We start from the raw sequence: 15436 nt of genomic DNA, 5'->3' as shown, positions 1-15436 counted from the left end.
GTTAGTTCTGTTACAGCAGAATCTAAAGGCCGAGCCGCTGAAAAAAAATCCACAATCGCGGGACTCCGAGGGCTCCTGCGTGCATCGGAGTACTTCCTCTGAAACGCTCAAAACGCTTCCTTATTTTAACCAGCTTCCCTAGAAACTTTTGGAAAAGGGAAGTGTGACTTGTGTTGTGGTAAAGCCACCGTCTAAATACAACCTATTCACCAAATTATATGTATGTTGAAACACGCCGCACAAAAAGTGAAATTCAAAGATTTTCATGCTCACGAGAGATGCTCAAAACATGATCAAAGCGGTCACAGAAAAATGTAAAATAAAGTAAAACGCTAGCATACAAATGTTTGGAAAACCCACAAAAAAATTATTGCTGAATTTACATTTGCATATCAAATAACATATCTTTCAAAATACCTGTCAAAATTGGACTATATTTACAAAACAATCATAAAAACATTATCAAAGAAAATGATCAAAGAAATGTAAAAAAAATACGTAGAATGTCCTCAAAACAATTTTAAAAAATTCACCATATACAGCAAAACAATAGCATATCCATTGTGAAACATTATTTCATGACAAAATAATCCTCACACAATCGCCAAATGATGCATTGGCTTGACAATCACACAACAAAATTGAAAACTATGAAAAACCACGAGAAAAAATTCAAACCAGTCACCTTCAAATGCAGCTAAATATTTTTTCTGCACTTTTAACAGCCAAAATTTTGTGAACTCTTGCAAAAAAAAAATCCTAAAAGTAACAATTGCATAATCAACATAGAACAATTCTGAAACGTTAACCCAAAAACTGCAACACGATGGCATAACAATCAACAAAATTGAAAATTGAAAACCAGTCGCAATTACAAAAAACATCTTACAATATTTGCAATATTTGTTTCTCGTCAGCCCTACTTTTGCCCCTTCTCTCCATTTTCACCTGATGAATATTGATGATGTCATATGCGCGTTTGTGTGTGTCTCCCAACAGCACTTCCACGATGGCCGCAAAGCACAGCAGCACATCGAGAGCTCGTGGAAACAGCTGGAGTTGGTGAGTTCCGAAAAAAAAAAAAAAATCTTTGCCTTTTGGCCTTTAAGTTTGCTTTGTTTTGAATACGCCGTGGTATCGAACCAAACGGCAAAGCTTGTGACAATAAGCACGGAACTGAAAGAAAAAAACACGTTTTTATTCACATCCCCGTGCATGTAAATGATCTCATGACAAAAAATCTAGGACACTTGTTTTGCCAACGAACGATGAGAAATTTAATTTAAAAAAATGGTATTTTGCTCACCTATATTTCTCTTAGTCTGTGCAAGGAAGAAAATATATATCACACTGGCTCATTTGTTAAAAAAACAACACCCAAAAACACGTCCACACCAAAACGTATACGTGTGGTGTGCAAACACGTCAAGGTGTATTCATTAGAAATAAAATGGGAAATGAAACAAATGACGGACAGGTAGAATTTGTATAATTTCCCATGTGGAAAGGTGCTTCACTTGACTCTACTCGCATTTTTGACCGCGTGGTCGGTTACGGGCTGGAGCAGATGCATCCGTGTCTCATCTATTTGTTTTAGTGGCGAGTTTGCACAAAACAACAGGCCTTATCGTGCCTCCTCACCCCTCCCTCCCCCGAACCGGCACGACCGCGTTCAATGATCCCTTTGTGAGGTTGATCGGCAGGGTCCGCGGTGCACGCCGGCCCCCCGACAAAACTCCCGATTGTTGCTCGGGAAAGGGCGGGGTTGTGGACGGACGCTCGGATGAATGCTTGTTTTCGCGCACACAAAACGCCACTATGGACGTATGTTTAATCTGTAGCCTGCCAACTTTGTCATCGTGTCAAAGCGACCCGTGTTACGTATATAAAGCTTTTATGACGCATTGCACACAGTCGAGTACATTTTACCACGCTTGTTGTGAAAGGTCGCCAACTTCTAGAGTGCCAGTATAGTTAGCATTTTCACTCATCTTTCAAGGCCGACAGAATCTTGTAAACATGGGTGGTATCATATAAAAGATTGACTTCCATTCTTCAGTTATGCGTTTTTGTTACAGCTGTGTTGTAAGTGCGGAAACACTGCCATCCAATGGTCACAGTTGTCACTACCGGCTCAATCGACTTAATATTAGATAAGCACTAGTCAAGGGTATCAGCTACCCTCCATAAAAAACGTATTTGAGGAGAATTTTATTTTTCTTATTATTCTCCTCCATGGCACTGAAAGAGTTAATATTGAATTGTCAGTTTGGCATCTACAAAATATTTGATCTTACGCAATATTAACTCATTCAGCCTATTTTAGACCCCCTTCAAGGCCAACGAAAAAAAGAAAATATACGAGGTATTGAATATCTGAACTCCTAAAAAAAACGTAGATAAATGTCTTTGGGATGGAATGAGTTAAAAGATAAAGAACATCTGATTCCCAAATTTGGCAGAGTAAAATTCCAGTAACTGATTAATTTTCTCTTTCATTGGAAAATAAATAATAAATAAAATTACTTATTTATTCTTATGAAGATATGAATTAGAAGCAGAACATTTTTAACCAGATAACTAAATTTGCTTTTTTTTTTGTTTTTCTTCTACATTTTTTGGGGATGGCGTGGGGAGTGTTTGAATGTTTTTTTTGTGGCTATGTGTTTTTTGGTTTAGAAAAGAAAAAAACGGACACTTTTTGCAAATTTTGAAAGCGCTAATAAGTGACATCTGGATCAGTCACGACCTAAAAAAAATGGTGTGTTGACTGTAAAAAAAAAAGAAAAGAAAAAAAGATCATTTTTTTTGTAATTCAAGGGGTTCCGCTCTTTTGTTTTCAGTGTAAAAGAAAGTTTGAACGAGACTGCAAAGAGGCGGACAAAGCACAGCAATACTTCGACAAGATGGACGCCGACATCAACGTGACGAAGGCCGACGTGGAAAAGGTACCCCGAATGCCTCGTCGCCGTCCTTCCCGACGTCGACTCGCCACTTCCCCTTTTGTCACCCGATCCAAAGAGTCCCCGGACGAGCCTCCGCAGCTCGAGTGTCACGTTCAAGAGTTGACACAGTTCGGGGCCGATTATTATGCAAATGCCCCCCGGCCGAGAAAGGGCCTTTCTGCTCGCAAACGGCTTCCGCGCTTACACGCGGGAGAAAGCGAGCCAGCCCGGCAAAAACAAGCGCCGTGTTGTCCGGTGTCCACGGTGGAGGCGTTTGTGGAAACGCGCTGTACGAGCCTCGTGGCATCGCACATAATTCAGTAGCGCGCAACAGCAACTGTCACAGTCACAACAGCGTCATATGATTTAGTGCGGCAAAGACCGGCAAAAATATGTGGAAGTAGGCAATTTAAAAAAAAAAAAAATCAACCCAATCTCTATCCGTCCATTTTCTTAGCCTCGTATTTCTATATATCTGTATATATGGGAAATTAATCCGAGTTGATGCTTTAAACAGTCAGCTCTAGTATATACACTGTTTAAAAAATGCTTTTTTTACAGTAAAAGCCAAAGTACCATAAAATTACTGTTAACACATCTTCTATATTGACGGTATACTGTTGATTTTGCACAGGAGATTTTTAATTGTAAAATCAACAGTATCGATGCAGTTTTTTATGGTAAAACAGTTGAAAATTTGTTAGCATAATTTCAACATTTTTTTTCTGGCAACCAATTTGCCAACCATACATATATATATTAAAAAAATAAATAAATAAATATATATATATATATAATATATAAATGGTAAAAATATTTTTTTATTGTAATTATGTTTGTATGTATGTTGGCAATTAATCAGAAAATTCTCCACAATTAATCACATTTTTTTTCAACAACTTTTTTCTGCAAACATCATTACTGGAATTAACGTAAAATCAAGTAAAAAAAAAGTTTCTATTGAGTGCTCTAATACCATATTTGACGCTTTAAAAGGATTCTTAACCCACGAAATACGACTATTGAACAAAACTTTTAAGTCTGATCCATTTTTACAGGCAGGGTTTTATAGTCTCCTCAAAGACTTTTCTTTTTACGTTTTATACAAATTTACATTAATCCCTGAAGTTAGCACTTAACTTACACTTACCTTTTTTTTGTGTGTGTTTGTATATTACTTTTTTAATGCCTCGCCTAGAAGCGAAGTACCCTCAAGGTAGGTGGGGTGGAGACGAGGCGATTCCCCGTATGTGTCTGGACGTCCGTGGCTTGCCTCACTTTGTCGTTTACGTGTGCAAAATTTCTGAAATCAGGTCGGTTCGAACCGCAATCTGACAGGAAACGGCGACAGGATGTGATTTGGTCTCCATGGCGACACGCGCCGGTGTTGTGCAAGCACACTTTGCATTGCACGGCATGCTCACACATGCACTCACACTTGACCTGTCAGGGTTTTTTTTTTTTTTTTTTTTTGCGGGGTCAGCTTCATCCAGCATATCACCCTTGTTTTTGTGTAGGTTATAACGTCCACACGTGTGTATTTGGACCAACGCCTTTCCTCTGCTGGAATCTATGATGTCAGCTATTGCTTATCCATGTGTGTGAGTGTGTGTCTAAAGTAAATGCGGTACGCTCAAAACACAGGTATCAAAACTTTTATTTCCCCATTCAAATGAAAGGAAATGACAGGGGGGGATAGTGAAAAGTCGCTAATGTGCCGGAATGTTCTCCAAAAAATTGATTTTTGAAAAATTAAATTGTCCTGACAAATATGTTTTGATTCACGCATATAATCCACGATGCTGCTGTTGAAAAGTATAACAAAATTCACCAAAATAGGACACACTTTTTATCCCAAAAACGAAGGCCAAAACTATGGGTGTGTCAGTAGCTGAGAAATTTTATTTTTTTTCGACGCCATTCGAGGAAAATTGATGTCAGCCACATAAGCTGAGTTTTAACGCACAGATGTGCATTTTTATATCGGCCATATCCTTACTTACAATAATTACCGTTAGCAGCCAGTGCCTGTAGCAGCTCGTGTTAGCAGAGGTTGTTACGGCATTATTTTCAGTAAAAGAAGCGAGCAAACTGAACCAACGTGTGTTCGGGAACACGAAATATATTCCATTTTCCTCGCTTATTAAGTGCCGTCTTTTGGCATATACACACAATCATAAACTCAGTAAAAGACGGATGCTGCTCAACTTTTGGGTATTTATGGTAAAATGAACTCGAACCGCGTTGCGAGCAAAAGGAAATACAACAGCTTTGTGCGCATTCAACGTTAAACTGGCGAGGCCTTCACTGACCGCTCTCAATGTGGGAAATCTGAAAGACGAAAGGTGCGTCTCATATTTGGGTAATTATGGTATATTTTTTTTGGCATTGCGTCTTTGAAGGCTGCTTTATGGGGACGGCTTCTGGGAAAGCGTCTGTTCTACATATAACCTTGTTTTTTTTCCAATATCAGTGACAAGTGATATTGAGTTTGCGTTGCACAAGGCTTAGTTATGCTGGAAAGAGGAAACAGACATGCTTAGTTTAGCTGTGCGCACAAAGGCAGCACACATGTTGTCTTGCGGAGATAATCTCATCTCCATCTGCTGCCATCTGTAATAGGGCCGCTCCTGCTGCACTTGATCGTCATGAATGTCAAATTAGCCAAATTAACTTCAAATCCCAACGCACAAAATCCCTCCCAACCCACCCACCCAACTTTTTTTTTTTTTTTGGATTGCAAAACCACTTGTTGAAATGAGAAAAGCCCTGCCTTAAATGAGGGCAAAAGTGATACTAGAGCTGTTATAAGTCAGCCATTGTCTCAAACAGACTTTTTTTTTTTTTCCCCAAGTACGGACATTGTATTCTATATCGTTTTATTACTTAAATAATATATAGTTGACTAACTGGAGTGTGAAATTTTACAAGGGTTTCTGGAGGTTAACTTTGTAAATGGCGTGACAAGAGGAGTACCCTTTGCTTTTCAAATTGAGAGCAAATTCATTAGAACATGAAGCTACTTATTCCTCAACAGCTTGCAGTGACCTTTTTGTAAAATATTGTCATCGTGTTATATTTTATACGGATGCTCTATTTTCTTCTCTAATGCGTAGTGATTTTCCATCACTGCGAATCGGAATCATTTATGAAAACATTCAAAAGATAGCATGTGTTTGTATGTATGCACACAAAAAAAAAAACTATCAATAAGTGTTTCTGTGCTCCAGCTGTGTTTGTTCGTTTTTATCTGTGTCAAAAAAACATTTGCCCCACTGTTGTAACAACACACTTGTTTGCGTTTCTTTTTTTTTTTTTTTGGTTCAGGCGCGGCAGCAGGCACATACCAGGCACCAAATGGCGTCCGACAGCAAGAACGATTACTCGGCCTACTTGCAAAAATTCAACCAGGAGCAGAATGAGCATTATTACACTGTCATACCCAACATCTTTCAGGTATGTGATTTCATAATACATTTTTTTCAATGATGACAGATGATTTTTGATGTTCTCTCAACTCTGTCATAAACACACAGCAATGCACTAGCCTATTTCTGCTTTTATTTGGAATTTTTTCCTCTTGAGCGCTGCTTGAGTTCCGCTTCGCTTGACACGTCTTTAAGTACTTGGTAGCTGCTGAAGTGAGGATGGGACGTATGAGGCATTTAAATTTAAAATATAAAACGCATCCAAAATAATTGCTGCATTACAATAAATTACATAACATTACATAAAAAAACGTTGCTAAAGGTCCCTGGGATGACAACAATAAAAAAAGCTCCTGCCTGAACGTTTAGCAGCACCAAATTGCATTACACTTATATTAGAATACTGCATCAACACCACAGTAACATCATTACACTTATATTAGAATACTGCGTCAACAACACAGTAATATCATTACACTTATATTAGAATACTGCATCAACACCACAGTAACATCCCGATTCATGGTTACTATTGCAGAATGCCCCCTAGTGGTGAATAAAATAGCCGCACTTGACTATCAGCCGCAGGGTTCAAAGCATGAGGGAAAAGTAGCGGCTTATAGTCTGAAATTTATGGAAGAAAATTGCTCGTCAAATTAAGTCCAGTGATTCACAAAACTGCTCTGCAAAATAAAATCATTTGTATGACGTTGACGACAGTTGTCTCCTTTTGTTTACCTGAAGATTGCCCTCTTGTGGCTAGAAAACAAACTGGCGCTAAGCCGCACTGGACTACAAGCCACGGGGTTCAAAGTGTAAGAAAAAAGTAGCGGCTTATCTTCTGACATGTACGACAAGAAATTTGCTCCTCAAATAAAGTCAATGATTCCCCAAACTGCTCTGCAAAAGAAAACAATAATTTCGCACGGCATTGACGTAGATTTTATTTGGTGACAGAAACTCCAAGACATGGAGGAGAAGCGTATCGAGAGGATAGGCGCGTGCATGAAGACGTTTGCCGACGTGGACCGCCAGGTCATCCCCATCGTGGGAAAGTGTCTGGACGGCATGACCAAGGCGGCCGAGTCCATCGAGCCCAAGACGGTAAGCCCGCATATTAAAAAAAAAAAAAAAAAAGCATGTCTAATCCGTCAGCGAGTCATATGCCGGCCGTGTGACGGAAGAGCATCCCGAGGGGAGCGTTCATACTTGCCGTTTCCGCCGATTCCACCGCAGTAAACAAGCAACTTGTCACATGCTCTCCAAGCAAAGTTTCTCGGAAAGCACCCGAGTTTGCAAATACTTATTATTAGCTTAACTCATTCAGTACCATCCCATTTTAGACAGACAGAAATATGAAAAAAACATATGTACCGTAACTCCCCAAATATAGGGCCGACCTATGTATAAGATACGCGCTTAATTTTAGGGTCAAATTCTGGTATTTTCGATGTTACTATGTATAGGACGCACAAACAGTTTGGCGACAATGCAAAACTAAGCTAAAACCAAACACATATAATAAACATTTTCCACCAGCAGTACACACCATAGAGCTAACGATCTTAAAACTGACATTAGTTACGACTAACATTGTTCATATTCACATAAAAACACATACGTACCACTTTGGGCTTCTGTAAACAAACCACTTGCCGTCACGTCTGACTTTAGCGTCGTTAGCACATCTTTAGCACATCGTTAGCACAGTAGCATATCTTCGCATGACCTTCAACTAAAGACAAGTCAAATGACATGCTCAAAATGATCCTATAATAAATATTATTGCTCCCGTGGACTTGTAGATGATGCCTAGATCACTGGAACTGTAAAATAAAAACATACAAATAAAATGCGCTAAAAAAGTTCTCTGCGTGCACCACCGATACAGCGGCGCCATCTCAAGGGAAACAAACGAACTACATTCATACTATCAACGACTTCAATTAATATCACGAATTTAAAGGGGTTTATGAGCATTTTTTTAGGCTTGGAACGGATTAAGCTACGCACATGTAAAAAGGGCCTCTACCTACGAAAAAGTCACACTTCTGGGATTGATTAATTTCATAAATAGAGGTACCACTCTACCTGGCATTGAATTTCGAGACTAAAAACTCATGTAATAGCTTTTTGGGGAGTGAATGAGTTTTAAATGCTGCATTGACTAGAGTAATTTACGCTCTTGTTGTTTTTGTCCGGTTTCTCCCCTATTCTCCTGTCGTCCTTATCGCCCCGGCCGTAAACGCGCCAGACGACAGGACCATGCCGTTTGGCGGCTTATCTGAAGCCCCGCCGATTAGTCGGGAGAATCGCAGGAAGCAGACAGACGCGTTTAGATACAATTTGACGGATGATCCGATACTTTTTTCAAATTTGTGGCTCTGCTACAAAAAATACTTTTTTCAAGTCACATTCGATTGTATTTTTCAAGTGATGGGCCAAAGGAGATTTTTTATATATAAATTTTATATTTATATAAGTTTAAAACAAGTTAAGATTTATTAAGAGTGAACTTTGCCCAAACATCACCATATATACGGTAAATATCAACGCCGGCGTGTTCGCAGGACTCCAAGCAGGTTGTGGATTCGTACAAGTCCGGCTTCGAGCCGCCGGGGGACGTGGAGTTCGAGGACTACGGGCAGGCCATGAAGAGGGCGGTGTCGGAAACCAGCTTGAGCAACTCGCGGGGGGAGCCCCGCGAGAGGCCCGCCGGCAAAAGCAAAGGCAAACTGTGGCCCTTCATCAAGAACAAAAACAAGGTAACGCACCCGCGCGCCGGCACGGCCTTCTCCCTGGCAAAAACAAAAACATACCTCGGGTTGTGTTCGTATTTTGATGCTGGTTTATTCCCCCCGCCCGCACATCCCTCACCGACGTGGAGCATCCGTCCCGTCTGTAACACAAACTAATACATTTCCCGCCTCTCCGGCTCCATATTAATACACCCACACTTTTTCCACTGACTGGCTGTCCACTGTGATTACTGATTTCTGACATGCGAGCTGGGGGTACACTCATATATCGTTTTTTTTTGTTTTTTTTTAAGGGCTTTCACATCACTTTTGGGTGCTTTGTTTTTAGGATGAATGTCCTTAACAAGGTGTGTGAGATGTGGTTAGACCAAAGTAGTCGAGATACAGTAATCCTCCGTGTAGGATTGGGCGATACTGGGAATCAATTGACGGAAAACAGAATTGGTGGTGTATACAAGACATGTTTACAGTGGGACTAACAACTTAATTTTGGCTTTAAAGGGATAGTTACATTATTTAGTTCTTGTTTAGCAGAAAAATGTCAAAATTTTGTCTGTAATTAACACTTTTATCACCACATTGCCTTGACAATATTTGGAAAAAATATATCACTTAAACCACAGGTGTCAAACTGAAGGCCCGGGGGCCAGATCGGGCCCGCCACATCAGTTTACGTGGCCCGCCAAATGCTGATTTGAGTGACGATTCTGCAAACGTTTTGACTTTAACAAAGTCAGATATTTGAAAAAAATCGTTGGAAAAGAAATGAAACCCGATTTTTGGCTCACTTTTTCTATGTACAGCAAATTTTGACGTTGATTTTGACGTATTTATCCGTCATTGGCAGTGAATGAATAAAATATGAACATTTCACCAAGTGGTCCTACCCTATTGTCCACATTTGATGTCTTTGTGAATTAGTTAAATACTAAGATTTCACCAAGCGGTCCAACCCAATTGGCCTCGTCTTGATAATTTTGACATCTTTATCCGTCAATGGCAACGAATGAGTAAAATGTGATCATTTCGCCATGCAGTACTAGCCCATTGGCCTCGTTTTTATTCATTTTGACGTCTTTATTCGTCAATGGCCGAGAATGAGTGAAAATGATAACTCTAAAACGAATATGGCGCCGATTCTCGCCAATAGCGGGGGATTACTGTTGTAGCGCAAAGCATCAGAATGGCTTTTTTTTTTATTGATAGTCTTTCGCTTTGTTTTTTTGTTTGTTTTTTTTTGGGAATGGCATCATCACAGCGCATGACATGACGGCGGGCAAAACTTGCCGGGAATGGACGGCTCGCTTGCATGCGCTCGGGCTGCCGCCTGCTTTAACGCACCTCGGCTTGGTCTTTTGTTTTCCTCGCGCGATCCCGCCGACGACATCGACCTTCCCCGCGTCGGATTTATTTTCCCGAACTTGTCGGAGGAGGCTTATTGATTTTGTGTCCCCCCCCCCCCCCCCCCCTTTTTTTTTCTTCCGTTGGGATTCCGGCCCCCTCTTCTTCTTCTATGGTTTTCCTTATCGGTAGTTTATGTCCCTTTTAACGTCCCCCCGCCAGCCCCCGCCCGCCCCCCCGGCCTCATCCCCGCCCTCACCCTCTGCCGTTCCCAACGACTCCCAATCTCCCAAGCAGCACAAGGAGCCCCTTTCGCACCGCCTCAACGACTTCATGGCCTCCAAGCCCAAAATGCACTGCCTGCGGAGCCTGAGGCGAGGGGTAAGTGTGTGTGCGTGCGTGTGTGTGCGCGCGCCCAGCTTGATGCATGCTTTTGTGTCACTCCGCACCTGAGCGCTTCACCTTCCGCACTGCGTGGGCCCCCGAGGTATTAGTAGCTGACAAATGAATAGCCTTGTAATCAAGTCATTTAGCAGCCTTTTGTTTGGGTTTTTTTCAACTCAACTGCAGACAATTGCACTCAGGTAAATTACTTTCATGATATTATTTTTTCCTAAATTTTACCTTCAAAAATAAATTGCTTTATCGAGGTTTTTTTATTTGTACCTCCCAAAAAAGAAAAAAAATATACTCTCTAAATCCCTAAATAAATAAAGTATCTCTAAATAAATGCCCATGTTCTCTGTAGTAAAAAAAAAAAAATATATATATATATATATTATTATATTATATTATATATATATATATATATATATATATATATATATATATATATATATATATATATATATATATATATATATATATAATTTTAAAACAAGTTAAGATTTATTAATAGTGAATTTATACATATTTTTTAATATATATATATATATATTTTTTTTTAGAGAGAACATTGGCATTTATTTAGAGATACTGTATACATATACTGTATACACTCTATGTATGTATAATATATATGTAAACATATATAATTACATTTATATATTTTTTTTTAAGAAGAAGAGTACAGGTATTTATTTAGACAAATGCCCTTTTTATTATTTTTACCCTCCACAAAGAAATTTTTCAATTATTAAGAGTATTTTCATTTGTTTTGTACTTGTTTAGTAATATTTTGTACTTGTTAAAATGATTGTTTGATATATTTTCTCCCCAAATGTTTACCCTGACAATTATTTTTTGTAATATTATGTTTTATATTTAATTTGTAGCCTCCACAAACAATTTTTTTTCCCCACAAATGTTTAACCCCCACAAATAGCTCATGCAGGTTGTTTTTTTTACTAGAATGCAGAAAGCATTTTTACCCCCTTTTTAATTCTAAGTTTTTACACATGCAAATAAAATTGGAATAAACTTGAAACCTTTTTTTTTTAGTTGAAACCATGCCATTGATGGCACCTTGCAATCGGAGCATGGATTTTATTATAGAGTCAAGGAAGTACGTTATAGTGTTTAAATTAAGGTACTTGGTGTTTATTTTCGAAAAGAACTTTTTTATTTTTTTGAAATGTTCCACATGTAATGCCTTGCTTGACCCACACAGTGCGGAGCAGGTCCTTGTCCTTATTTTTTTCTAACTGGCTTCCCGTTCCCATGAATCAGTGCTGGCTCCCTGATTCACCAGCCGCGTCTTCATCTTGCGTCCTCATTCTTAACTCCTCACCGCACGCCATACTCCCCTCATCCTGGTCCTCGGCCATGCGCATTGACAGTATCGCGGAGACGTGTTGTCCTCCTTGCTGGAGGCAGATTGTTCCTTTCAGTAAGCGGATTTGCGGGCCATGATGGCAATTTTACCCATTCTGCCATCTGAAACGCCCGAAGATGACAGCAATCTTCAAATTTTGTTGGAAAGTGATACAGGGAAATGTGTTTAATTGATTGTAGGCAAGATATGTTTAGCCTGGGTTGTCATGGAGAGTCTTACACTTACAAGACATTGATTTTTAGTTGTCGTTTTGAATTGTGGCTTCTAAATGATGTTGAAGTATTTGGGGATTTTAGTTCTTGACATATTTTGGTTTTGCATGATACTGCTCCTGAAATTGTCAGCCATTTTAGAGGTTTTTGTGTTTGGCTTTCAAGAACTTCAGGAATTTGTGTTCTGTGACAATATAAGACTCTAACTTACAAGATAGAAATCAAGTAGTTTGGTATTTGGATATCCTACTGAAAATTCTGTCAGATATTTACCTGATTAAAAAAAAAACATACATTTTACATACATAAAACACATTCCCACTCAATAATAATTAAAACGTGATCAGTAGGAACAGCGACTGTCAAGTGAGTTGTTTACATCTATTTAACTGCCTTTGAAAAGTCGTCTGATGGTTCTCGCCAGCCTATATGGAGCAATTGAGTGCTGCCAATCGCTAACGCAGCTAGCATCCAGTCCCGCTCATCGTTGCTAGCGTGGCTAGCAGCTAATGTTGGAGCCGCCGGCGGATATTACGATCTCAGTGCAATCAAGTGTTTATTTAGCATCTAAATTAGCATAATTAGCAATTGACTTTTTGCGAGTATCTGAGAGTACATGATAAACGATGTGGCAATTTTTTTTTTTTTTTTTACAAAATTTTGCAGTCACTGTGGAGTGACTTTCTGGAGGTTATCTTAAAAAGTGTGTCATGGTCACAGGGGTGGAAACGCACCTTCCCGTTTCCTGCCTCTGGTCGTCCCTGACCTCGGGACCGGGTGTTATCTCACGTTTTCCTTCTGCGTGACAAAAATTTATTTGCGGCATCTTGTCAAATGTCTTTATTTGGTCATAGTTGTTTTCTGGATGAGTACGTCACAGTTTTCAAACCCCCTCCAGTTATTTTAATTCAGCCTCTCCAGACACTTATAACGAACCGCTTTTTATTAGGCAAATATTTGAAGAATTTTAAGAAATTTTGAGGTGGTCGGACCAGATCCAATAACACACCAGAAAATATGTCTACCTACATTGAATATCAGCCAAATCCCATCTCTATATTCAGAACCAAAACAAAAGCAAAATTTCCATTTTAAAGCATTGAACTTTGGGAAAAAAAAAAAAATCATGATTTGTACCTTAACAGAAGTGGAGGAAATCATTTTTTGCGAGTAAAAATTATTTTATTCACCATTTTGTTAGGAAGAGAAATTATATTTTTGCTCTACGCCGCGGGTCATATAAAAATCGACAGCGGGCCGCAAATGGCCCCCGGGCCATAGTTTGGACACAGTTGACTTTGGTGCATTTGAAGTGGTCATTTTCGGGGACCTAATTTTCATGAACTGCTTAGAAAAATGAAGCTTCGTGAAGCACTTGTAATATTTTTTTACTCCTCTAGATGGCAGTTACGTGCAACAGAAATATGAAAAAAAAAATCAAAGTGCTCCATGAGGCTTAATTTATCGTAAAATCCCAAGTTAGCCGCGCAAGGTCAGCTCTTGGCCCAACGTTGACCCGTTGATGGCGTTTATTGCGGTTTCTATTCAGAAGTGTCGACGTTCTATGAATTGGGGTGAAAAGCACAATGTAATGGAAAGCATTTGAAGTTGGGGAGAGAAGAAAAAGAGGAAGTGTGGCTCTTTGATAACGGCGCTTGAATCCGGTGTCAATTTTGGGCTGCCGGTTTTTCCATGTGTCCTTTCATCACATGGCTGATAGCAACTTTTCTATGTTTTGTGTATATCCATGTTTGTCCGTGTTAGAAACTTTAGGGATGATAGTTTGTTAAGTCCACCTCCACTGGCACGCACGTTTAAAAAAATAGTTTGTTCAGTCCATAATAATATTTTTTTTATCGGCCTGCGGATAAGATTCAGTGCCGAGTTTATACAAAGTAAATAAATGGGCCAGTATGGACTACTTTTTTTAATAATTAGCTTTTTGTATTCGCAAATTGCAAAATCAGTATAAACTTTCATGACTGTTAGTTGTAAGTTGCCATGTTTCACTTTGGATTAGTAATTTGTCCAAAATGCATCTTAAACTTTTTACACAATGATTTATTTATTGTACCCGGTTAAATATTTATTGTCAACCAGCACAAATTACAATGTGAATCTGTATAAAACTTAAATGTTTTGCAAAGGAGTCGCTACAACACAATTTAGTAATAACTGACTTCATGTTCCAATAAATTTACTCTTCATTTGAAAACTACTGTTCTTTTCATAGAAGTAAAATTTAGATTTGCCGATACCTCGTTAAAATCTCACGTACCCCCTGTAGTAACTTCACGTACCCCTAGGGGTACACTAATTGAAAACTACTACTAGTTACTACTAGTTAAAACACCAGAAACACTGAAATATCACACATACCAAAACTTTTTTTTTTTGAGTTAGAGTTAGGATTTAATACAGAAAATCCATCATTAAATTGCCACTCATTCACAACCACCGATGACCATAAATTGCGTAAAAACGTATACAAATGTATAATACGTCTTTTCGATGGAATGAGATTGAATTTTCATTAATGAGTGTTTCTGATAATCTCTTAATTTGTTAAAATGCAGATTTTGTCCAAATGCTCATTATGCGGTCAACACAATAAATACCAACACCCACGATACATTTCAGTGACGTTAATATTTTATTCTTATTTACTAAAAAACACAATGACTTCCTTTAGTTGATTAGAAGTGCTCACAGGAGAAAGTAGCGTAGAAAGTATAGTAATCACCGCTAGTAATTAAAAATTGTGCCAGTGGAGGTGTTGTGTACAGTATAAGGATCATTTCTTGGGATTGGCGTTTGAGCAATTACGTGAGATATGCTTCGTATCCAAATGAAGTTCCATGTACGAGTTGTAGGACAAATCAGTGCACCAGTAACTTCCACAGCTGCAGGACATTCTGCTCACTATTAGATCGAGTTTGGCGCGCATGAACAACTTCGTCATTAGAAGAGGTTGAAT

General features: G+C 39.0%; 1 protein-coding gene across 7 annotated transcripts in view; it reads left to right on the top strand.

Moving 5' to 3' along the window:
• Nucleotides 1–15436, top strand: part of fnbp1b (formin binding protein 1b) — a 54547-nt gene that overhangs the window by 26174 nt on the left and 12937 nt on the right. For 3 of the 7 annotated variants that reach the window (XM_088434751.1, XM_088434747.1, XM_088434750.1), the window contains exons 5-11: nt 1000–1062; nt 2844–2948; nt 4144–4161; nt 6273–6401; nt 7331–7477; nt 8944–9138; nt 10666–10854. In XM_088434751.1, coding sequence (XP_088290877.1) covers nt 1000–1062; nt 2844–2948; nt 4144–4161; nt 6273–6401; nt 7331–7477; nt 8944–9138; nt 10666–10854 — 846 coding nt within the window. The remainder of the gene's footprint in view (nt 1–999; nt 1063–2843; nt 2949–4143; nt 4162–6272; nt 6402–7330; nt 7478–8943; nt 9139–10665; nt 10855–15436) is intronic. The other 4 variants (XM_088434749.1, XM_088434748.1, XM_088434753.1 and 1 more) reach the window with 2 other exon arrangements.

The sequence above is a fragment of the Hippichthys cyanospilos genome, chromosome 15 (genome assembly GCF_059441005.1).
Source record: "Hippichthys cyanospilos isolate Australia breed blue-spotted pipefish chromosome 15, RoL_Hcya_1.0, whole genome shotgun sequence".
NCBI classification, from domain to species: domain Eukaryota; kingdom Metazoa; phylum Chordata; class Actinopteri; order Syngnathiformes; family Syngnathidae; genus Hippichthys; species Hippichthys cyanospilos.
The sequence above is the reverse complement of the archived record's forward strand: the minus strand, read 5'-3'. Positions and strand labels throughout refer to the sequence as shown.